The sequence below is a fragment of the Rousettus aegyptiacus genome, unplaced genomic scaffold, assembly GCF_014176215.1.
Source record: "Rousettus aegyptiacus isolate mRouAeg1 unplaced genomic scaffold, mRouAeg1.p scaffold_m13_p_12, whole genome shotgun sequence".
Classification (NCBI taxonomy): Eukaryota; Metazoa; Chordata; class Mammalia; order Chiroptera; family Pteropodidae; genus Rousettus; species Rousettus aegyptiacus.
Window position 1 is genome coordinate 55,491,120 of NW_023416287.1, and position 25,923 is coordinate 55,517,042.

Genomic DNA, 25,923 nt, shown 5'->3' on the forward strand with positions numbered 1-25,923 from the left:
ACTAACAGAAATTTCTGCCTGCATGAAACTTACATTCTTGTTGAGGGAGGCCGAAAATATATTAAATGGTGCTATGGAGAAAATTAAAACAAGGGGGACAGATAATGGTGAGAGGGGGGTTGCAATTTTCAAAGACGGATCAGGGAAAGCCTCTCTGACAAGGTAACATTTAAATAAAGACCTGAAAAAAACAGAGAGGGAGCCATGAGGGTGTCGAGAGGAGAGGGTCCTAGGCAGAGGAAACAGCAAATGCAAAAGTCGTATGGCCATATGTGTAGTATGTTCGAGGTGCATCAAGGAGGCTAGCGTGGCTGGAGTAGAAGCAGCAAAGGTCAAAGATGAGGTCAGAGGGTTGAAGGCTGGGGGGACAGACCATGTAGGCCCCATGGGCCTCAGCTGTTTGTCTCAGTGAGACAAGAATCTACCAGGAGAGCTTGAACATGTGTAGAAAGGACATTTCTGATCCATTCACTACAGCTGCTGCTCCTGCTGTTGGTTCCCACAAGGACAGTTGCCAACTTTTCGAGACTGTTTAAGTAGGACATTTCTTAATGGGACATCTGGGCCTCCACTGTCAACATCATACTTGTTGATTTTAACAACAGATGAACTTTCTCCAACTTCTCCTGTAATCTGCATCCAGCCTCCTCCCTTCTTCTCGATGATTCTGTCCTTTGCTGCCTCTTTGCATTGGATTGTCTTGATGATGCTACCTAACTGGCCGCATAGACAACTGTGGTATATTCCTGTGATTCAAAATGTGTTGTTATGTGGAATTAGTTATTGGGACCAGGGACTCACAGGTAAATATTGCTTGGTCAAATTAAAGAATCAGTGGAGAGGGAGAGGGAGGAAAATGTTTGTCAATGGAATTGCCCCCTCTGTGACAATCAGGGATCTTACTAGCACATATAAATTCCTTTTGGAAAGGATTATGATATCCTCATGCTTCTCGTGAGAGGCCAGGCATCATGAGTTCTGAGCCTCAGGTCTGTGAATGGCTTCTGGAGCCCATGAATCTCCTGAATTCGTGTCCAAATATATGTCTGCATACATTTTTATGGATAGAGGTCATAGCTTTCAAGTTTTTCCTTTAATGGCTTCATCACAATTGCAGTCCATATTTGCAACATTGGATAACCTATGTGTAAGCATGTAAAAATGTATACATTTCAAAAAGGGATTAGAAGGACCTTTTAGTTCCTTAATATTAAGAATCTATAGTGTTATATTTGACAAATATTATAGTGTACCCAAGCTAGAAAGATAAATTATAATCTCTTAGAAGGTGTAGGATGTATTTTTGAGGACATCAAGGTGTACTATCACTCAAGGTCTGTTTTGCTTTCTTGTTCAATGACTAAATCATCAAGAATTCACCCACTGTATTAGATCATATATTCTCATATGCTCCTCATTGCTTTTGAAACACCTCCAATTCTTGCAATGCTTTACAAACATGCACATGAGCCAAGTGGTTTAAAACAACAACCTAGGCCTTAGGTATTTGGAAGCCCCATATCCCCTTGGGTCTTTTGTGGAACAGGGCCCACGTGCAAGACAAGGTCCAAGCTCGGAAGGGGAACAAAGGGAAGAACTTAACAGGGGAGTGTAGCGACCTCTCAGCAGTACAATGATAGAAATATACAAGTTCCTAAAGCTAAGCTGGCACAGACTGGCATCTTCTGGTCTTGGAGGCGTGGTGTATACCCAGTATATCTGTTGGATGATGCTCACCTGCAGATATGCCATGTAGCACACCAGGCAGAATTTGGTGGGAGCGCTGCTTCCCTGGGCACTAGAGCTATACCACAGTTGTCAGTTCCACCCAGTTCAGAGGAGCCATTAAGGGTTCTTAGTTGGGACTTAGAAAGTCAACAAAAGGATTTGTTGAGAATGACTGATCCCATGCCCTGGAATGCAAACCCCGCACAGTTTATGGTACATAATTATATACAATAAACTATAAAGGACATACAGTGGGTTTTGATATCAGGTTCCAGTTCCTCCTCACTAAGGAACTGGTAAAAACCCTTCATCAGTGTGGGAAAGGAAATAGTTCTGGTCCTGTCTGAATCCATTGCCGTATGTCCACACTGCCCTTTCACCCACTGTTGAGCCTCACTGGAGATGTCTGCTTCTCATGGCAGGGTCAGAAGCATCAACATGCACCCTTATCACTGTGGAGGGGAAAAAGTGTTACTGTCAGAAACATGATCAAATATAATACGCTTATATTTGATAAGTAGATAAGATCATCAATATAATTATAAAACAGAAGTCTGTCTGTGTTTCAATCAGACAGAAACTTGGCATTTGTCATCAAGACAGAAATTAAAAATGAGGAAAACTATGAAAAGTACCCTTGCTCTGGATTCAGGCTGTGTTCCTGTGTGCCACCACTGCCAATGTTTCAGTTTTGTCCTGGTCACAAGAGAGCCATAGTCTGCTCTCTACCTCAAATATACTGTTAAAAGATAGACTGAGGCATATTAAGAATCATAAAGGTTTATTTTGAGCAAAAATTTATTCTAATCAGGCAGCAGCAAACCTGAAGTGGTTAGAAGCGCTCTGCTGGCAGGGTCCAGGGAGAAGACATATAGAGAAAGTGCAGAAGCAAATAAAAGGATATTATTGATTGGCTAGAGCTTAAAGCCTAGTTGGCTCTTTGTGACTGGTCATCCTTAAGTTTCAATTTTGTAACCTTCAGGCATTTACAGGCTTAGGTCTTGGTTTGCTTAGTAGGTCACCATAGCATTAGAGCCACCTCAGTCTGATGGCCCCTTGTTTAATTTAACAGTACCCGTCTCTCAGAGGAATTCATTCTCTTTTGCTACAGAGGTGTAATCTCCATTTCCTTTCAAGATGGGAGAAGGCTTCACTTCTTTGACTAGAGCCCTTTTCTACTGAAAGATGAGACTAAAAAATGCATTCTCTATTCATGAGGAACAACATAAAATGTCCCCTTGGCAGAAAGTCATTTGGGATATGCCCTTGAATCTTTGCTGCTCAACACTGTGTGTAAATATATTACCCATTATCAATAAATAACAGTGTCAGGTATACCCTTCAAAATGGTATAGGTAGGAAACTATTTTATACCCACCTCTACACCAATATAAGAGTTTGTTTAGAGTGCAGGGTATAAGAGAAGGGCAGCTGACAGGTGGGTGGGGTCACAGTATTGGTTCCCAGTTTTGGTGCCACTCAAGGTACCTGGCCATGACAGGGAGGAGGGCAGAATGAGGGCCAGAGTCCTGCTCTGCTCTGCAGACCAAGTGTGCAGACATGAAACCTTGGTGTTGGCCATCTGAGAAATAAGAATCACTAGATTTTTTTTTTTTTATGGTGACATTGGTTAACAAAATCCAGTAAGTTTCAGATATGCAATGCAATGGTAAGAATCACTGCATTTTAGCAGTGGAGGTTAGATTGGTTCTCATTTCTTTATGTGGCATACTTGCTTAATTTTGCCCTAGATGTCTAAGTAATTTTATATGACTGTTGTGTAAATATTCATTTTGTGCTCTAGTTTGTTTTCCCTTACTCTCCTGAACCTGCTCTTCATTACTAACAAATAATCCGTATCATCTCCATGTCCAGTGAGGAAGCGCAGACACGCCTCCTCAGGGCCTCCTAGCTCGTTAGGATGCAGTGACTCAGTGGTAGGAACCTTCCTTACAGTCTATGTCGTTAATGTTGTTTATTCTCATTTCCCTGTTGCCACAGCTTTTCCCTTTCTCCTTCCTAGATAATCACAAATGTTTTTTCTCTTCCTCTCAAAAGAATTTTTTTAAAAAAATTCTATCCCCTACTCTGTGATCCTGTCCATTCACCCTAGGCCTTTACAGCAGAAGCCTTTGAAAGGTGGTGAGGAGGGGCCTTCCCTCAGCCCCAGAGCCCTTGCCTTTTCCACCTCCACTTAATAAACATTTCTCTCAGTTGCTTTGTGCCCAGTTGTGGTGTGTATCTGAGAAGTAATAAGCAAGAGCAGAAATAGAAGGCTCTTCCCACCAAACTCAAAGCCAAGATTTACTTCCATGCAGTAGTTCTATAGATAAGACTTAGTAAGTATACAATCACACAGACATTTGGGGCTCTGTATCCCCTAATAAATTAGTGCTTCTAATTTTATAAGCACTATCATAACCACGGTTGTAAGTGGGATTTTTCCTTTTACTATAGTGTATGTTCCTTTCCTTTACTAGGTGTTGTTTATTAGGTGTTGTTTCCCCTAAGTGCTGTATAAAGTGACAGATTATTTCAGGGCAGCCATTAGGTTGTATTTACAGGTGGTTGGTTGTCATTGCTAGCTTTGCTGCTGAACACAACTGCTTGCCGGCAGGAAGGAACATGCATAGTAACTGGAGCTGTAAAGTCCAGACTTTATTTTATTTCTCATTTAGAAACAGACATTTCGTGAACCAGTGAATCCTTCTTTTTCAGTTCCTCTTTGGAGCCATGTATAATGTGAGGGTGATGAAATTGCATTCTCTTTGTGTTTGTAAGGTGACGCTGCTGGCCCATCATCAATAGGATCTGAGCTTCGAGTGGCTTTTCCAGCAGTAGGGTTGGGAAGTTTTGCTGCCCCAAGAAGAAAGAGCCTTGCTCAGGCCATATTCCAGAAGTTATGTGCATCCTTGGTCTGCCAAGCCAAGTTTATCCCTGACATCCCATCGTGTAGTGGCCACTCAAGACAAGCACTTCTGAACTGGGAGAGATCACAGGATGTTTTAAAGAATAATAAGCAATGAACTCACAGTATGTTCTAAACTATGAAATTAATGCGAACAAATATAAACTACAAACTAGACATCAAATACATAAGTTATTCCTATTAGAGTAATTCTGATACTAATTCCAAATTCCATTCACTGGGGTAGTGGAGAAAACCTTGTTTAGCTAATTTATAACCCTAATTCAGAAATAAAATTTATTTTTCTGAGCATAAAATACAATTAAGTGATTTTGCCCTAAGAATTTTATATCATGCGAGATTGTGTATATATTTTCTGCATCTCTGGTCTCCATTGAATAATGGGCCAGAGCTAATGTGCTATAAAAGGTGAAGGTTAAAAGGCATTCTGCCTCCATTATTCGCAGCCCACTAGTGTATTTCTAATGTTTCGATATTTCTGTCTCTGGGTCTGATTATAGCTATCACAGACATTTGTGCATCTTGTGAACATACAGAGGCTTTATGCTCCTTTGGACTCAGATTTTTTTCTGCCTAGCAGGTGGAGTTTTAATCCCTATGTGATTGTAGGAGGCAAAGAGAGTATCTTCTCTTTGTCATTCGAAATCCCTTCCTCTGTGGTGATTACTCCATCTGAAGCTAAATATGTCCTTCACAACCGCCCGTCCTTAGGCAGATTCACCACTGCCCCACTCTGCCGCACTAACTTCAGGTGGATGACAGATCAGGCTAGTCCCACGAGAAGGAAGTTCCCTTTTGGTGTAGTTGGTCAGAGTTAAGTCAAACCTGTATCCAAGGTATGAAGTTAATAGACAGTTGGGAATTGAACCCTAAACATTTTCAGCTTCACTGAGAATCTAAGATTATCTCACCCCACAGAGATTATGAATTTGAAATTTATCAAGCTTCCATGGAAGTTTTAAATTCAAAACATCCAATGTGCACAAATATCACTAACAAGAATGCATATAAGATCTCTCTAATTTCAATGGGGAGAAAGGAACAAATGTCCAGTATGTTCTCCACCATGCCCAGTGACTCCAAACTTCTCAGGTGATTACTCAATATGGACAGAGCAGTTGTTTGATTTGTTTAAATGTGATGGCTCAGTTGCACCAGGTTGATAAAGTCACGGAACATGGAATTGTGATGAGATATAAACAGTTGGTTCTCACCAGTCAATATAAGCTAGCTCTAGCATGATCCTGAGAAATCTATGGGAAATCAAAAATTTGAATTTTGACTTAGAAATCCTTTTCTTTAAACATCTCTGCTGTCTGAAGAAAGTTCATATGTGTATATACAAATATATGTACTTATTTTTTTACCTAGTTATCTCAGTTTTAAACAATTTCCTAAATTTAACTCTGTCCTTTATGAACAGTTTACAAAGGCATGGAAAATTTAATATGCATACACTTTCCATTTACTTTGCATTCAATTATAACTCACTGAATGCCCTCTGACTTTTTCGTGTAGTAGTTTTCCATTTTTATTTTCCAATTTTATTCCTTTGACCCGTATAACCATAGCTGTCTGCCCCATGAAAAAATTTTTTTCTCTCAGTCCTTTGTCCAGTTTTAATAACAAGCGTGAATAACAAGCTGGTGAATGGGCAGCTAGCTCTTCACTAAATCTGGAGGCCACATTCTCATGACTGGGCCAGTAGTCTGTAAAACAGGTTCCTTCCATTTCCCTTATTATTTATTTGCCAACTTTTCTTCATTTGGGCCATTTCAAGTCAGTTGACTCATTTTTTCATTAAGGTTCAGAACTCAGGCTACATTCATTGCAGAATAATTATTTTAAAACACCGACGATCAAATCTGTCACTGTTTTAGCTCACTTTTAGCTTCATTTAAGTGTCCTCAAATATAGTCTTCATATGAAGAAAGTAAAAAACACATATTTATAGAGGAATGAGGAATGTCTGTTGGGCTGATTGATATTTTCATTTATATTGAGGCCCCCCCTTTTTTTTCATCAAAACACTGGTACTGTTGGTTTTTAAAAATCTAGTAAGTATGTGAGAGATAGTGGATTTAGTCTTTTTTATTTTGCCAGCACCTGCTCCACAGCATAATTTCCACATGCCCCAACACTGCTTCTGCAATGAACAACAAATACACTGCCATCAACTGAGACTCGTCCGCCTGCTCAGCGCAGCAGGGGTCCCATCATCACTACGTTAGCTCCTCAGCTGCCCCTCAAGCGACACTTTTTAAAGCAACAACACTCAAGGCACGTGCTGGGCTATGGGTTCACTTTTCTCATCTTTGCCCTGTCAGATTTACCTTTGTGAGTGCTGAGAGACACAAAATGTAGAAATGCTTCTGTGCCGCTTCAGATCTTGGGTTAGTTTCAGTCTGGGGCAATGTCTAAAAGACACCTTTGATTAGTATATCCCACTGTGCTCCCCATCTCCTGTAGTGAGCAGAAAATTCTTCATTTCAGGCCCTGGGTTCCTGATTGTTTGGGAGTTAGGTGTTCTGTGTGTCTGAGTTTTGACCGTCAGGCCTCTGAGCTGAATGCCTCTCCCAGGACGCGTACACACTGGCCTACAGGACAGTGAGATCAGCATGTCCCTCGTCACCTACAAGTCTGGACGAAAAGGTGGGAGAGAAGGTTGTGAAATTCCCACACCTGAGAGCTAGGGGAGGTTCACTGCTTCTAACTTGTGTGAGGGAGATTCACTGAGAGAGTGACAGAGCCCGCTTTTCCCACTGCCGTGATCTACACTCCGGTCAGATGTTTGGAAAACAGCATGACATACACAGTATTAGAGAAATGAAAAAATAATCTGCTGGAAAATTAAATTCCTGTACCTATAGGAGGTGGTAGCCATGAAGATGGCGTTTGAATTATTCGAAAGACACTCAAATGAACATAGATTTATGCATTGTGAATCATAGATGCTAAAGGGATGCGGGCCAAGGTGGGCTTGAGGGGAGGCTAATTAGGAAAAGGTTCATTGAGGAGGAAATTTGCAAGTTTTTTGTGTGTGTTTTCTTTTGTTTTTATTGAGGTAACATTGGTTAATAACACTATGGAGATTTCAGGTGTACAGTGTTATAATTCAATATCTGTATACGCTATTGCATGCTCACCATCAAAAATCTAGTTTCCATGTGTTACCATATGTTTGACCCTCTCCACCCACCTTGCCTTCCCCTCAACCTCTTCCCCTCTGGTAAGCACCATTTTGTTATGTGTATCTATGGGTTTGTTTTTGTTTTGTTTGTTACCATTTTGTTTTATATTTCACATATGAGTGGAAATCATGTGGTTTTTGTTCTTTTCTGTCTGACTTATTTCACTTAACGTAATATCTTCAGGATCCGTTTATATTGTTGCAAATGTCAGTATTTCATCTTTCTTATCTCAGAGGAGTATTCCAGTCTCCTACCTCCCTCCCTCTCTCTCTATCTCTCTCTCTCTCTCTCTCTCTCTCTCTCTCTCTCTCTCTCTCTCTCTCTCTCTCTCTCTGTCTCTCTCTCTCTCTGTCTGTCTCTCTCTCTCTCTCTCTCTCTCTCTCTCTCTCACACACACACACACACACACACACACACAGTATCTTTATCTATTCATCCATCGATGGACACTTATCAAAAAGACGAGATGAGACATGCTGGCAAGGATGTGGAGAAAAGGAATGTAAATTGGTGCAGCCACTATGAATAACAGTACGGAGCTCCCTCAAAAAATTAAGAACAGAACTACCATGGGATCCAGCAATTCCTCTTCTGGGTATTTATCCAAAGAATATGAAAACACTTATTCGGAAATATATATGTACCCTTATGTTCATTGCAGCCTTATTTGCAATAGCCAACCTATGTGTGAGTAAGGTTTTAAAAGAAGTCCTTTGATAGAGAGGAAGAGTGTGGCAGGGAAGAGGAGGACGAATCTCAAGACCCAGAAAGGAAATGAGCAAATTTTCAGTGAGTGCGCTGAGCACTCTGCCCAGAGCCCCCATGCTCTTTCTGCACTCCTTCAAGCTTTTGCTCAAACGTTACTCTTTGAAGCCTTCTCTGACCACTCTATTTAAAATGGCCATCAATCTCTCCCCCACATACCTTTTGCTCATTCCTTGCTTTGTTTTTCTCTATAGCATTTGTTACCTTCTAACATATTAAAATATCCACCCACTGGGGCATAAGTGCCATAAGGGCAGATATTGTTGTCTGTTTTGTTCATCATTATACCGAGTGCCTGGTACGTAGTAGGTGCTCCATACTTATTTCTTGAATAAATGGGATGTAGTAAGAAAGAAGTGTGTTGAAGTAGGCAGTGTTTTGATGTCTGAAAAACTCTGGTGGAGAATCCAGAAGCCTGAGTCTTCAAGTCAGGGCTGGCCTATATGTAAGCAGAGTGGGCAGTGGAGTTCACTGGGCTGCAGTTTCCTCACTGGTAAGATGGACATTGGCTGAGAAGACTGCTGGTACTCCTCTAGGACCTGAGGTTCTGAGAGCACATATGGTCAGAGGGTGCTAGCTGGTGCGCATCTCAGAGTGTGCATTGAGCCTCCAGGGACTGTTACTATGGCAGCAGGGAACTACCATGAGATCAAACTGGTATTTGCAAAAAGATTTGTTTTTTATGATGTGCTCCAGGCAGCTTTTTAAAAAGGGGCTAAAGAGACTAGAGATAAATTTTTTGTCACCATTGAATAAATTCTTTCACCTCCTTCCTTTCCACTAATTCATCTCACTTAACTCCTGAAATCTTGAATCACCAGCAGATGTTTGCATCTACTGTTGAATGAACCATTAGAGACTGACTTTTGAGGTTCCTATTTCAGTGTACTAGAACTTCAGAAGAAAACTCAATGGGGCAGCCAACTGGTTTTGATTTCAAGCTTACACTGAGCAAGGCCCCTCCATGTCCCATGGTTGCCTTGAAATTTTAAAGCTACCTTCTCTTCCTGGCCTACCCCATTCCAAAAGTTCCATCACCATTGGAGGATGATTTCCCTGAGGGGCTCACAGACCTTACCAGCCAAACCTCCAACCCAGTCCTGACCTCTCACAGAGATAATGAGCATTTATTTAGGGTAGAATTAACTTGCTGCTCAAGTATGTCACCACAGAATAGTAAGTAATTACAGCCTATAGAAGCTTCAGACCTGTAATAGTTCAGTTACTGGGAACTTAATTTTACTGTTCTTTTCTGTCAACATTTGAAGGATATTTCTGCACCCCTTTATTTTGATGTAACACTTCTAGAAGCTTAACCTGTCAGCTTTGTAAGTTTATCTTGTTAGCCATCCTTAATCTTGTTTTTCTTTCCACTTCTGGAAGTCAATAAACTTAGATAAGCAATGTGTGATAAATCTGGGTCTAACCCTCAGCTCAGCTACTCACTGGCTTGAATAATCAGCCTCTTTGTCATCCACTTTCCTAAAATGTATAAAATTAAGGTCAGTTCCTACTTTGCAGGATTATTAAAGGGATTGTAAGTAACCAGGTGGGAGTGCCTGTAATGACAGCCTTCCTCAACAATTCCTTTTTGCATTGGCAGCAGTAGCAAACTCTCACCTACTAAACAAATGTCTAGTGGCCTTCCTCCAAATACCTGGGTAGTGCAAGTGTCTGTTCAATTATACAATAGACTCTGGTGGCCCAAGCTGGAACTGAATGTTCATGAGTCTTTTTAACTAAAAGATTCAGTCTCTAATCACATAAGGACATTGTTTGGCAGTGCCCGATAATGAAGCAGTCAGGATTGTCGAAATGTATCATCAGGTTTGTTGACAGTTCCCTCTGTGCCCATAGAATAAAATGAATAGGAAGAGAGCCAAGAGAAAAGGGGCCAGTGAGGAGAGACAAATGTGAGAGATGTGATGATTGAGCTCCCCAATGAGAGAAGATTCCTTTTCTGAGAATTGAAAGCATTTGTGTACAGTTCATATAATAAAGGATTTCTTATTATAAAAGCCACAAAGAGAAAATAATGACATTCTTTTGAGACAGTATATATTCTAGTAAATACTATGTATTCTGAGTGGCATCATTACATCTGGCTTTTGCCTACAACAATATGTTTTTAGTAGGCAAGACATGAATCATAAGTTTTAAAAAATAATACATACTCATTTTAAAAGTTAAAAACCAAATCAGAACTTATTGCCTTTATATATATGCGTTTGTGTGTGTATACACACACATATATTTGCATACGTGTATACACACACACGCACACACACACATATAGAGAGAGATGTGTGTATATATACATACATATATATATATGAAAATTCTTTAATGAAAAAATTATACGCTTGGTAAATGTGCACAGTATAAGTTCAGAATGAATGCTAAAGATTTTGAATTCATAAAACTTCTAAATTTTCTTATGTGCATGCATCTCTCTAAATACAGAGATGCTGTAGGGCTTCATTTATTTTGCATAGAAAGTTATTTCATTACCAATTCTTGTTCTGCTTTCATTTTTATGGTTCTCCACATTGTTTAGGAAACTTGGCATAATAAGGTGTCAAGGGCTGGGATTTGTATTTGGGGAACTAAATTATAATTAATAAAAAAAGTTTTACTAACTAAATCATATCCCATCATTTAGTAAATAGCCTTTATAATAAGGAAAATCTTGATTTGTGGGATAAAGTGTTTTATGTATTTAACTTTTTTTTCTAGCAAAACTGTATAACGTCCAAATAACTTACCAGGATGTTAACTCTTACTGTTTTGTTGCTTTTGAGGGCATTGTAATTATAGGAATTTATTTGAATCATCATTTTTACTGTTAGAGCCAAATTATTCTCATGGGCTTATGGGAATATATGCCACCAGACAGTAGATTAATAACTATAAAAAAACCACATGAAAAGGTCACTGCAAATCTCAGATCCAAACCTGGGGTTTTCTGGATTTTGCAATCTATCAGCTTTTTTGAAGTTCCTCTTCGGTAACATGATCTTTATGGCAGCACCACTGAGCTCTAGACACTTGTGGTAATTAAGATTGCCCAGAAGAGCCCCACACTCACCCATGGTGCCAACCTTCACCTAACAAGGAAGGGGACTGACCAGTACATGTCCATTTTAACAGACAAGCCCTCCGATGATGTACATGGCAGAAAATTCTGATACTGAAGGAAACTCTTTTGTTTTCCAAAAAGGTTGGAAAAACAGACTGGATTGGAGCCTGGACCACAGCACTTGGGAGGGCTCTTTATGGGGAACCACAGCAGAAAGGAATTCTCCTTGCTGGTGAATTCTTCTGGCCGTCTGCACTGTCATTCCTGCAGTGTTTCGGTTATTCTCTCCAACCGACTAACCGCCCCCAGATTGGTGGCCCCATCCAACTCCCACTCCTCTTACTTTAAACATGTGTTATTGGAAACAGGGCAACACAGGGAACTTTGAGTTTGGGCACTGGGGACCAAATTGTCAGCCTATTCTGAACTTCCATAGAATACTTAAGGAGTTAACCGGAGTGATTCTGGTTTCACTTGGCCCCACAACGTTTTTTTGTATAATAAAGATTTGGACATGAGCAAATACATTCAGAACATGAGCCAAGAATCAAGTTCAATGGGAGATAGCTCAAGAGAGATAACGAATGCAAAGGCATGGAACCTGCAGGCATGCTCTGCCTGTGGCCTGCTGAATTACAAATGTGCTGTTTGGGCCAGGTTTTTTTGATAAGCTGGATCTCTTGGTGGTAGGTAAGGGGGTAAAACTGCTTCACTTCCTGCACTAGAATCTCTTATCCACAGCACTTTGCAGATCCATTCCTTTGGCCTTCCTACCCCACCCCCTCCAATGGGAACAGAGTCCCTAGTCTCTGGAAAGTAATGCTAAGAAAACAAATACTACAAAGGCTGGTAACAGGGGGGTATCTCTCTTGAATGTTTTTTGTGACCATCCAGGTTCAAGGAGGAAGGGTCCCCCAGCTACATGAGCCAGCAGGGTTTCTTTGTAGTAGGCATTCCTATGTTTGGCCAGATGTCCTCCCAGCGGAGGGCAGAGAGAGAAAGATAAAACAGAATTCTTATTAAAAATACGTCTGGGAGGGTAGAGAAAAAACAAGAAAGAGAAAGTGTGTCAAGTGGAAAAGGAGGTCAGGTGGTGCCATCTGATATTGATTAAATGCTGATATAGTCAGTAATGAGAAATGTACATCGTGAGGAAGTGACTGTTCTTCAGAATGTGAACCACTGACAACTGTCTGGATCAGATCTGCACAAATATCCCATGTATGAGATGTTCAGTGGCAAACACAGTGCTAGCACACATGGCCAGGATGGGAGGGAAGGGCTCCTGCATTGAAATCAGGACGTGCGGCTTCTGATGTGGCTTCTGATTCTGCTTTATCTTGCTGGCCTCACTTTCCCCATTAATAACACAGTAACGCTTGACCAGATGACCGCTAAGCAACCTTCTAGCCCTAGATTCTATACTGTAATCTCTGCTCTGATCAAATCTTCTGAGGCTCTTCTAATGGAATGTAAGAAATAGCGCTGGAGACATGTAAAGAGCTCACCGATCATGGTCCTAAAATCCAAAAGGAATGACTGCCCCACTCCAACCCCAACTCAACTATAAAAGTGTCATTTAGTCTTTCCACAGGAGGTCAGTCAGCATGTGTTTCTGTCATCCCTCACTACCAAAGTAAGTTTATTGTTTCTGAACATGAAACGTGGCATGTTTGTGGGTTTACCTATACTACTTCCTTTCCAAATCCAAAAAATATTTTTACCCTAACTGGATATGAAGAGTCTGATTTTAAACTGTCAGATTATGAAGAACCTAAGAGCTGATAGAGGGTGTGTGTGTGTGTGTGTGTGTGTGTGTGTGTGTGTGTGTTCATCCTTAGTTCAGAATAAGCTGTTGAAGATTTTTGATGTTTTCGTTTTTTTCTTTTTGGCATTGCCATGAGGATAGCAGTATTTTAGTACAGGGTGGGGCTGGATTCCAGTGAGAATGGTAGAGGCTCTTCCACTGAGATTAAAGAATCTCACACTAGGATGGTGACAATGGAAATGGAGAGGAAAGAATCCCAGACAGAGGTACCATGGCATAGTGGAGAGATCATGGATTTTTGAGTCAGACAGACCCAGGTTTGAATCCTGGCTGTGATGTCTATAGAATATTATTTCAGCTCTCACTGCCTGCGTCCTTCAGGGGTTAATATATGGATTAAAAATGCTGTGTGTAAAGTACCTAGTTTAGAACTTGGTACAGAGTAGGCAGTAAATGAACAGCAATAAACTACAGATGAGATAATCATGACAAAACTATCCCACAAGAAGATTAGCAGGGCCTAGTGACTGAATGAATTAGAGAATGAGTACAAAAGACTTCAGGGTGTCTTTGAGTTTAACCACCTGGGGAATTGGGTTAGTAGCAGTTTTTACATTGGATAGGAAAGTTGGGTGGAAGTTTGAGATCTGGTTAGGCAGGGTTAATACCAATAGTGATTTTGGACATGAGAGGTGCTGCTGACATATCCAGGTGGCAGTTAGAGGAGGACGGAAGGAAAAGAAGTAAAAGAAATGGGAAAACTGTGATGCAAAGAAGCTCGTTTACTCTAGTCTGTTAGATCAGTGACTCTGATTTTACAGCTTTACCTTTAAGGAATTGGCTAACCAAATGTCAATCCTGCATGACCATCTTCTAAACCAAACCTTTCCTCCTCAAAGCCTTTCTCTGACCAAGTATCACCTGGACTTTATGCAGAATCTTAGCTCCCACCTCCGACCTGGTGAATCAGAATCTGCATTTGAACAATGGAATTTGTAAACACATTATGGTTTGAGCAGCACCATTCTTAAGCATGGTCCCCAGACTAGCAATATCAGCATCCCCTGGGAACATGTTGGAAATCCAGATTCTCAGGCACTTTCTCAGACCTCCTGAATTAGAAATGTTGTGTTTTAACGTGCTCTTCAAGTGAGTCTGATGTGTCCCAGAGTTTGAGAATCACTGTTCTAAGTCATGGAACAGACAGACTCAGCCTCCTCCCCCTTGGCTCTCTAGCTTAGAACATCAAGGGTTTGATGTTAAACCCCTGAAAGTTAAATCTGGGCCATTTTTCTATGCTGTGTCTCTCATAATTTTGCATTAAACAAAGCTGAAGAGCTCTTTTCATGGAAGAAGGCACAATGCATAAAATTACCAACCACAAGAGAGAAACGTGGGCTGTGGCTTAATCCTCACGACCTGCCCATCAAAAGTTATTGAGCACAGTTATGGGAGATCAGCCCTTTATGCACTGTTGACACACAGGGAAATAGGTCAGGGAAAGAAAGAATCTCTCTGTACTTGTTACAATGTGATTTTCACATTAAAATGTTCATAGTCTTCATCTTCTATGTTTCTCATCAATCCAATGGTAAGTTCCCTTTCATGGATTTGTTTCTGGAGTCACTTGGGTTTACCGCTTAGACTAGAATGTTTTTCAAAAAGTTGAACTGTGAGCAGTCTACCTCCTCTTATCAAAAACATATCTGGTTTTTCTAGCTGTTCCAGTGTTGGTTTACTGTATGTATGTAATATATAAAAATGGTTATGTATTGAGCATTTTAATCATAAAATTACCTGTATTGTCTGCTACAGGTTATAGTACATTTATAGCCAGTGGCATGTTTATAAACCGATTTGGAGCAGGGGCGGGGGGAAATAATCATGTAAATATTCTCTCCAGGACTAATTTCGAGCTGCCAACAGTTTAATAGTCAGCTTCCCAAATTCCTACAAATTTAACAATCGACTCTTGCAAACCAGAAGGAACTAGCTATAGTATACCACTGAAATAAACACGAAGGGACAAGTCAACTTTTTTTTTTTGGTTGATTATGTTTGAACTGCTGTAGGTTCAATAATGGCTAAAACAAGTGAATTTAGATATTTAAAATCTTTTGTCCTGTAGATATTTTTATTGAAATATTAATTGCAATTACTAGAGTGAAATTTGGTTTGAAAGTTTTATGAAAGTTATGTGCTATTTTCAAATCACATTAAATACGATTATAACAATATAATGGTAATATGTAAAGTACTTGTGTTGCTTAAGTGGTGAATATATTTAATTTTAAAATGCCACTCATCCTGTAATGAGACATATATAAAACATTATTTTTAGTTGTAATATTTAAACTAAAATTCAAAAAGGTACTTTTTGAAGTAATGTTTTTGGTCACTATTATTAAAATTCGACTTCTCTTACAGGTATTCAGGAAGGAACACAATGTACCAAATGTAAAAATAACTGGGCACTGAAGTTTTCTATCATATTATTATACATTTTGTGTGCCTTGCTAACAATCACGGTAGCCATTTTGGGATACAAAGGTAAGTACTTTCAGATAGCAAGTTTCCCTTAATTAACTTCATGTGAAAAAACCATGTTTTCAAGGATGAAGTAGTTCATGAATACAACTCAGATGCAAAACTAAGCAACATCATAAGCTCCATCTTTGTGTCTTGAGCTTCTTGTGGCTGTGGGACCTGAAAGGGGGAAAGTAGCAATTCTTTTTGACTTATTTCAGCAGTAATAATGACCCTCTATCAGGTATAAAGATTTTTTGTCTTCGTTGTTTTTTTTCCCACCTATTTCCAGCTACTCCCTCTTCCTCTGTCTTTTTTCATCTTATCTCTAAGAGGCCCTGTGGAAACCCTGGAGTCAGCACACAGGAGAACTATATTGACAGAGTAAAAGCCAAACATAAGATCTCCAGAGATATAAGACTTATTTTACCCAGGGACTGGCCAATTAATTTCCTTTTTTCTCTTCAGCACATTTACTGTGGCCAGTATTGTTTATATAGCTCCATAAAAATATTGCCCTGTACAAATTAAACACAGAGACGGCACCACTACCTCAACTATACTTTATGGGATGTTAGACATTCTTTCAGTGTGTCTGGTTTAAGGTCAGTGGAAGATGTTTGCCTAAAACCTCCAGACACACAGACAAAGCGCCCCCCACCCCAAGCCCCATACCTGTTCCAGACACCTCAGGTAGAAGGTGTCATGATGCAGAATCATGAACTACATAAACCCTTTTATAGGAAATATTCATGAGAGCCTTGCTGTCAGATACATGAGACAGACATGTAGTCTAGCTTCAGCAAGAGACAGGTGTGAGATCTGCTGGTCTTCAAAACTTTCACTCAACAGCCACCTAAGCTGCCTTTCCTCAGAAGTGACAGATTAACAGTGGAGAATCCCACACGTTTCTTTCTCCGTACCTTGGCCCATGGGCTTGGCCTGAGGAGTGGAAGATTTAATGTGAATTCCCAACTTGTAAGTCCTCCCACCTCTCCCAGCATTTAGTGGTTTCCTGAGGAAGCATAGTGTATTGGAATAAGAATGGGTTTTGGAGCCAGATGGTCTAAGATCAGTTATTGATTCTGCCATTTGTAATACAATTGTGAGTGTTTGTTAAGTGTTTGCTGGCATGCCAGGCATCATGCTAAGTTCTTTGTATGGCTATGTAACCTGGGTATGAATCATACCCTCTTAGGGTTTCCAATTTTTATCTGTAAAATGGCAGTGATAATGCCAATTTTCAAGGTCATTAGGATGAGCAAAGATGACGTAATTCAACCACCTGTCCTGCAGTTGGTCCTAGCAGATAAGTGGCTATACCACTCTATTCCTTCCTTTATCATAACTGCGTTTATACAGCTCTAGCCATCAGAGTGGGAAAATATGTTAAAAATGCTCAGTGTAGTCTAGGACATATACATGGAAAATTATGTGCATCCTATAGTGTACTGACTGATGAATTTGAACAATGAAAATTTGGGAAATTACCAGGTCATTTTATCCATTTGTGATGAGTTAATCTTACCTAGGATTAACAGTGTGAGTGCTTAAGACAGGCTATTAAATCATGGCAAGGGCTGGACAGAGGTGGGAGAGGGAACCTACTAGGGAAAAGGAGAGTTTTTTATGTCCTGGGTAATTCACACTCTTCTCCTTTACTAGGTTATTTAGGTCATTACTCACTTCTCCATGACTTTTCCTAGCACAGCCAGATAAAGGAATCAAACAACCACTTCATAAGTATCCTTAGAGATCAGTGCTGTGTGATATCATGAAAGATAACATTTAGTACTGAGCGGGAGATGAGAAAGTTTTGACGAGCATACAACCATATGGTATTTTGTAATTTTTACTTCTGCAAGGAAATAGGTCTAGGAATTTTATGCCTTCAAAATTATACAGAAAGATCTGAAAGAGAGGGGATTATTTTTCTTCTTCTTTTGTTTGTTTTTTAAAAACAGACACTCCCTCTATTGTTATGACATTGAAAAGCCCTTCTCAGCTCTGGCTTGGTTCGCATGTGCTGGTCCTTTTGCCTAGAAGACCTTTTCTTTGCGCTCCACCTAAATGACCTCTTTCCCTTCACATCTCACTTGTACACGTCCTACAAGAAGCCACGAAGGCTGAATTAGGTGCCCTCCCGTTTGATCCCATAGCACCTTTTATTTACTTTTAGCCCCCGCCACACTGTAACATTATGGCCAGTGGGCTTGTCTGTCTCACCACCCAAACTATAAGTTCCATGGAGACAAAAGACTATCTTTTATTTGTTATATCTCCCGCTAGCACCTAGCCTCATGGTACTTAAATTTGCTGAATGAATTATTGAGAGGATGGGTGAATTATAGATTTGGGCTTACTTCTGTAAAGGCAGTCAGTCTGTGTCCAGGAACCTCTAAGCTAAGCTAATCTGCACTTAGGGGATTGCTGCAACTCAAAGTCCTACCTAGAAACCCCAAATCCTGGAGATCGCCTGGCTTGCTCTGGGGATGTGATTTGACCAAGACAAAGGAGAGAAGAGATTGAAGGAGCAAGATAAGTGGAGGTGGGAAGACCGTCTTGCCCATCTTTTCACTCCTTCAAGGTGCCCATCTCTTAGGCCTCTACTGAATGAAAATAAGATAATACAACATGCAGTTTGGGTTTCCAAACACAGCCTTAATGAACTAAAATGCTGATATTTTCCAGATGTGTTTTCTCTTATACAGTGAGTCCTCTTTCTTGCTGATAAGATGCTGGTGACCCCACATTGTAAGAGGCAGAAAGATAAGACTCACTTCTCACTTTACACATCTCCCTTTGAAGTCTAGAGAAACTCTCTGCATTAAAAAAGGAAAGAAAGAAAAATATTCAGTGAAAGAAGATGTTTCTCTGAAGGAGAAGTTGAAAGAAATAAAACAGAAACTTCTTTATTTACTGGAGTTAGCAAAGGCAACTTCATACTGTTTTCTTCAAATCGTTCCTTACTTCTCCTTTTATGTCACTGATGTAGCTAAGTTAGGATATGACTTCAGTTCCTTCTAGAGAATCTGCTGAACAATTCAGAGAACTGCTGAGACACCCAGATAGGTCTGTACAATGGCTGTGATCATGAGGCTCATCATCTGCTTTACAGAAAGTAACTTCTTGGACTGTTGCAGTTTGTTACATCCTGTGCCCTGGGCTTTTATCATCAGTCAGTGGAGCTTCTAAGGCAGAAGCCATCTCCTTAGTTCAATGGGTCATGTTTCCCCTGTACAGGGAAATCCTACTCAGTTGTCCTGCCTTATAGGCATTTATGGTAATTAGGACAAAGAATGAAGACAGAAGTCTGAATCTTTCTCAGTAAAAATCTCCTTTAATGCAAGATTCCTAGTCATAGAATACCTTCCTGTTAAGCTCTGCCAAAGTAGCAATGACAAAGTAGGCTTTCAAAACGTGCATCAAATCACACTGCGTGGTGGTTGTCGGAATCTAAGATTACACTCCACAACCACATCTTTGGTATTTTTGTAATTAAAACTGAAGTAATATTCAAAGTAGAAATGTCTTTATTGCATTCCAAGGGAATGTAGTTGCTATTACTGAGAAGTTTCAGCTACCAATGAGGTGGTGTGTTACCCCCTGCGTACCATAGTCCATCTAGTATAGACACTCGTAAGCGCCAGGCAGAATCTCTGTGTTCTGCTCTTGTTCCCTATCCTCAAAGACTGGGCTATGAGCTATGTCTCTTATGTCCTCAGTGTCTAGTACTATGTCATGTACATAGCAGATGCTTAGTAAACATCCGAGAATGATGACTGTAAAGAGAAGATGAAGAAGACATAATCCTACCCCTAAAGGGATTTTTATTGGAGAAAACCATATTTAGGAAAAAGAAATAGTAAATGAGAGGCAATGTGGACTTATGGAGAAAGCATGGATTGTGGAGTTCGATCTCCTGGCCTGGTATCCCACTTAGTCACTTATAAGCTGTGTGACTCTGGGAAAGTTACTGAACATCTCTGAGCCTCAATTTCTTCACCTGTAAAATAAGAGTTGTAAAGATTAACTGCAGCAATGGTACAGTGCATCTTTCAAAGAGTAAGCACTCAATAAATAGAGGCTGTTATTATTGCTATTCAGATAACAGTTCAGTTGGGAGGGTATGGAATCAAATCACCAGAAGAGGCTTAGCATGATGGGGTGATGAGATTTAGAGTAGACCTTAAAAGATGGGCAGAATCAAGACAAGGAAGGAACAAGTTGGTGGCCCAGACCTAGGAATGATACCAATGATAGTAAAGTATTATTGTCAGATTATCTTACAGATTTAGGCTTTGAGTACTTGAAGAGGGACAACTCTTCATGCATAACACCAAAAGTACTGATATTCTGAAGAAAAATATTCAGTCAAGAAACAATTTCTAGAAAAGGGGAGCCTGAGATAAGCCAGACTTCTAGTAACCCTTCTGTGTTTCATGTTTGTTTTCCTCATAGGAGAACAATCTACAAACTGAGGTCTACATTTATAGACTGGGAGCTTCTAGAGTAAGGAAGGATGGCTCTGCCATCCTTAGAATTTGTGCTAATAAGTTAACAGTAAAAATCAATGAAAATGCTGTGTGCTATTACAGCAAGTGTAGATTCTGGATCTCCATCAGCATAGTATTTTTATGAAGAAGCAAGCTGCCAGCTTTGCAACCCTAAAGATTGCAACTTTATACCCAGATACTGCTTTAAGCACAGACACATGCCTCAGTGCATGGAACCAATTTATTAGTACTTGTGGGCAAATAGTTTCCTTGCTGCACCAAAGAGAAAATTAACAGGTTTTTTTTTAATGAATATATTTATTCCTTTTATTCAATGCAAATCTGAATTATCTGTCCATGACTATTCTGGTTTTTTGTTTGTTTGTTTGTTTGTTTGTTTAACTAGAATGGAAGAAAAATTCGAGAAGGTAGAAAATGACTGCCTGTCAGCATATTTAGAGGTTTCTTTGGCTTCCAGGAAAAAAGTCAGGACTTAAGATCTTGCATGTGGTTTGAAGACAGACAGAGGCATATGTTTTGATTTCAGGATCAGAAATGTGAACCTAAACTTATAAACATGGACTATTTTATTTTTAAAAAATTAGCTTTGCTAAAATGCAGATGAAATATTTTGTTCTTCCAAGTTTACAGGGATTAGGAGTATACATGCCCATCAGACAACTCTAAGGTGCAGATTATCATAACTATACCCCTCTGTTTCTATAGTCATTAAAAAAAACAACAGTTATTCAACTAGATGCCATACTCGTTCCAGTGCTGAGGCTCCCCTGGGTTTGTTGGTTTGTAAGTTTGTTTGCTTGACCTCTAGCTCAACCAATTTTTCACAGGCTTCAGCAGTCAGCAGGCAGGTTCTCATTTATTTAAATAAATGGCATAATAAACAAGTTTGTGTTGAACACCTATAAGTGCCACACATTGAGCTAAGAGCTGTAAATAAAACTGCATACAAATTTTCCTGCCTTAAAGTATCTTATAGTAAACAAGCCATGACAACAGAGTGAAGTCCTGCAATGAAAAAGGGACAACCTGCCAAGAGAACTCTGTAAAGTGTATTTCAGTAAAGACTTCCCACAAGAAATGATGAGCTGAGTCTTGAATAGTAGGTAGGTCTTAGCTTGGTGAAGAGGCCAGGAAAAAACATTCTAGGTGGAAAGAAGAACACATGGTAAGGCTTGGGTGAGAAAGAGCATGTGGTGCAGTGTGCACACTTCATGATGGCCAGACTGCAGAGGCTTGAGGGAGAGCATGCCGTCCTTCTCCAGAGAAGGTGCTGGGAACTTCAGAGCTGGTTCACTTTAGGTCATTCAGACACATGGGACCGTACTTCTATTTCCTGACAGAAACCAGGAGAATCTTCTCACACAATCATGTGTGGGTGGAGCAGTTAATGAATACAATAAACTGGAGCCATTGGCTCGCGATTAATGTACAAAACATATTAAGGCTTTAAAAAAATAAAGTCATTATTTTAAAAAGCTGTCAATAGCAAAAAAGGACAGTCAGACTTCATTCCAAGTTGCTAGAGATTGGATCTCAGGAACGCACTTTTGGGGAAATATATTCTTATTAGACATTTTAGAAAGATAAATGTGTACCCATAACCATAGAGAATTATTGCCTCCTGAGAATGAATTATAACAGAAGTTTTTATTTAACACTGTATCACTAACTTTCCCTATCATGTGTAATTGAGAAAATGTTTTTTAAAAAGTCTTCTTTGTAAATTATTGTTTGGAAACCCACTTAGGCATCTTTTTGGGGACTGTTAAAGTACAGACTCACTTGTCACTAAGGAGAAGCAGATTTTCAGGCCTCAGTAGTGGAACATGTGACGGAGAATGGCAAACACTATTCTATGAAGACTTTGTGTATAGACTTGAGCTAGGTGTTCTTTGCTATGGGCTCTCCTGCTAGATAGGTAAGTCCCACCTGCCAAAAATAGTAGGAAGTATGATGATTGATTAAATTTTGTAAGTGATCACAGTGTTATGACTCCGTCTTTGGAAATTACTACAGATGCTCCTCCATCGGTTACATACCAATAAATCCATCATAAGTCAAAAATATATTTAATACACCTAATCTATCATAGTTTAGCCTAGCCTACCTTAAACATGTTCAGAACACTTACATTACCCTACAGTTGGGCATAATCATCTAACCCAGTAAATATACTGTAGAGTATCAGTTGTTTATCTTTGTGATCATATGGCTAACTGGGAGCTGTGGCTCATTGCCACTGCCCAACATCATAAGAGAGTCTTGTACCACACATCACTATCCAGGAAAGATCAAAATTCAAAATTAAAGCACAGTTTCTACTGAATGGGTATCACTTTTGCACTATTGTAGAGTCAAAAAATCATTAAGTTGGGGAATATCTACATAGGAAAAAATACAGATTGAGGACTTTCATTATACATAAAAATTTATAAATTAGTTCCAAACAAATTTTAAAACATCCAAGGCAATACTTAATCAAGAGAAGAATTAAAAACATAATTCTCAAGTTTACAAATAAATTTGTGTAAACAAACTCTTGTAGCCTTAGTGACAGTAAACACAGCGACTCGGGCAGTGAGGAATTTGGGCGAGGCGATCTTTGTAATATGAGTGAATCTATACTTCCCCTGTTTTAGTTAGGTTTAATTTCTGCAGGGACTTTCGATCCATCTTACACAAAGCGGTAGACTCATAGACCTACAGACTGTTATTAAAAGTTTCAATTTATTTAAAAATCATATGAATTAAAAAGTTTAATGTTGCCTCAGAGATCATTCCCCCTAATTTATTAAGGTAACTGAAGCCCATAACACCAAAATGAGTACACCAAGGGAAAGAGGTGGAAAAGGAAGGATTTATTGATGGCTTGCTAGGTGCTAGAACCCTTATATTATGGCTTGCAGGACATTTGTCCTATCCAAAATATCCATAGAGACATTGATCTACACTAAAAGATCCATAAACTTTAGTCCTATGCAAAATGTCCATGGAAACATTTTATTCTAATAATCAATTAAGGCACAGACTCAGCTTCTGAATAGTGTAACTTGCCAGAGCATATGCAGAACCCTGAGTATAACAGATCTTCAATACAGTTGAATGATGCTCCAATTATGCCTTTGTCATGGTATATGATCCTTTTTATGTAATGTTAAATTTGGCTTACTAGTATTTGTTTCTTATAGTGTCTTTTTCAAGCTTGAGTATCAGAGTAATGCTTGCCTCATAAAATGAGTTTGAAAGTGTTTTCTCCTCTTCAATTTTTTGAAATTGTTTCAAAAAGATTAGCATTAATTCTTCTTTAAATGTTTGGTGGAATTTACTGCTGAAGCCATTTGATCTGAGCTTTTCTCTATTGGGAAGTTTTCGATTACTGGTTCAGTTTCCATACTATAAGTCTATTCAGATTTTCTGTTTCTTTATGATTCAGTTTTAGTAGGTTGAATGTTTCCAAAAATGTATACATTTCTTCTAAGTTATCCAATTTTTTGTTGTATTACTGTACATAGTAGTTTTTAAAAATCTTTTTATTTCTGTGAAATCAGTTGTAATGACTCTTCTATTTCTGATGTTGTTTATTTGAGTCTTTTCTCTTTTTTTCTTAGGTAAAGGTCTACCTATTTTCTTGGTCTTTGCAGAAAACCCTTTTTTTAAATTTCTATCTATTATTTCTTTATGCTTGATTTCATTTATTTTAGCTCTAATCTGTGTTATTTCCTTTTTTATTTTAACATTGGGCTTAGCTTGTCTTTCTTTTTCTAGTGCCTTGAGGTGTACAGTTAGGTTGTTTTCTTAAGGTCTTTCTTCCTTTTTAATATAGGCATTTATTGCTATAAACTATCCCCTTATTGCTGCTTTTGCTACATCTCATGCATTTTGGTGTTTTGTTTTTGTCTCAAGACCTTTTCTAATTTTCCTTTTGATTTCTTCTTTGACCCAGTGGTTGTTGAAGACTGTGTTCTTGAACTTTCCCATGTTTGTGGATATTCATTTCCATTCTGCTATTAATATCATTCCATTGTTTTCAATATACTTGGTATGCGCTATGGACTGAGTGTGTCCTAAAATTCATATATTGAAATACCCAATGAGATGGTATTAGGAATAGCAGCCTTTGGGAGGTGATGTAGTCATAAGGGTGGAGCCCTCATGGATGAGAGTAGTGTCTTTATAAAAGCCATGTGAACATAGAGTGAGAAGATGGCTATCTATGAGCCAAGAAATGGGCTCACACCAGACAGACACCAAAAGAGTAAATTCCTAGATCTTGAACTTCCAAGCATCCGGAACTGTGAGAAATGTTTGTTGTTTAAACTGAAAAACAACAACAATAACAAAACTATTTACAAGTAAACTGCCAGTGGGTTTTGAGACAAATAACTCATTTTTTCTAAAAGAATGGCTTTCCCCCACAGTATTTGATTTCATTTATGTTGTTTCAGTCTGTTTCCTTTATTCTATAATGAAATGATCTCTTGTAGAATCTGAAAAATAAAATTTGAGCAGATATGTATATTAATGCAGTGATTTCCAAATCTTAGTTGTAGAGAAAATGGACAATGTTACCGGTGGCATGGAGACATCTCGCCAAACCTATGATGACAAGCTCACAGCAGTGGAAAGCGACCTGAAAAAATTAGGTAATCTGAATGGGAGTGAATCATAAAGTTGAATCCCCTGACTCTACTTAGTATAAATGACCACAGTTTTTGTTTTTTTGGTTTTTTTTTTTTTTTTAATATACCTACAGCACCTGGTTTTCCTAGGTGGTTTCCCATCCAAGTACTAACCAGGCCCAACCCTGCTTAGCTTCTAAGATCAGATAGGAGCAGGCATGTTCAGCACAGCATGGCCAATAGTGACCATGGCTTTTTAGAATATGTTGTTGTAAACGCCTATTTACCCAAAAAGACATTAAATGTTTGTATTGTGTGTTGAATCCTTTCTGATGATTTAACTCAAAGACTTGTACATTTTTAAGTTAAAGACCAATTTTGGAGTTGAATCCCCTCCAAAAGAGAAACCACAATCATGTGCCAAATAAAATCTGAATATCAATCCTGATAAACACACACACACACACACACACACACACACACACACACACACACAAATACTCTTTACTAAATACTCTTTTATAAAATTCTTAGTAAATTATTATTTAAATTATTTTAAACTACATAGAAGAATTATAGAAATTAATTTTAAAAATAAAAGATTCCAGCCTATTCTATCCTTTAATTTTTGTTTTCATTTTTTTAAAAAGGAATTTGGGTGAATTTAACAAAAAACAAAGAGTTTATTCTCTTCTTTTCACCCTACCCAGTACTCTAGAATCAAGTAAATATCCCTTCCCAATTTGAGAAAATGTTCATTCAAGTTGGTCAGTCCTGGTACTCAGCACCCTTCCCAATTCG

General features: G+C 39.1%; 1 protein-coding gene and 1 pseudogene across 1 annotated transcript in view; one reads left to right on the forward strand and one right to left on the reverse strand.

The window, feature by feature from the left end:
* The window catches only part of COLEC12 (collectin subfamily member 12), a 171,200-nt gene that overhangs the window by 115,056 nt on the left and 30,221 nt on the right, over positions 1–25,923 (forward strand). The window contains exons 3-4 of the mRNA XM_016164546.2: positions 15,888–16,010; positions 25,048–25,146. Of these exons, the coding sequence (XP_016020032.2) occupies positions 15,888–16,010; positions 25,048–25,146 (222 nt within the window). The remainder of the gene's footprint in view (positions 1–15,887; positions 16,011–25,047; positions 25,147–25,923) is intronic.
* LOC118610519 lies at positions 25,248–25,366 on the reverse strand (annotated as a pseudogene).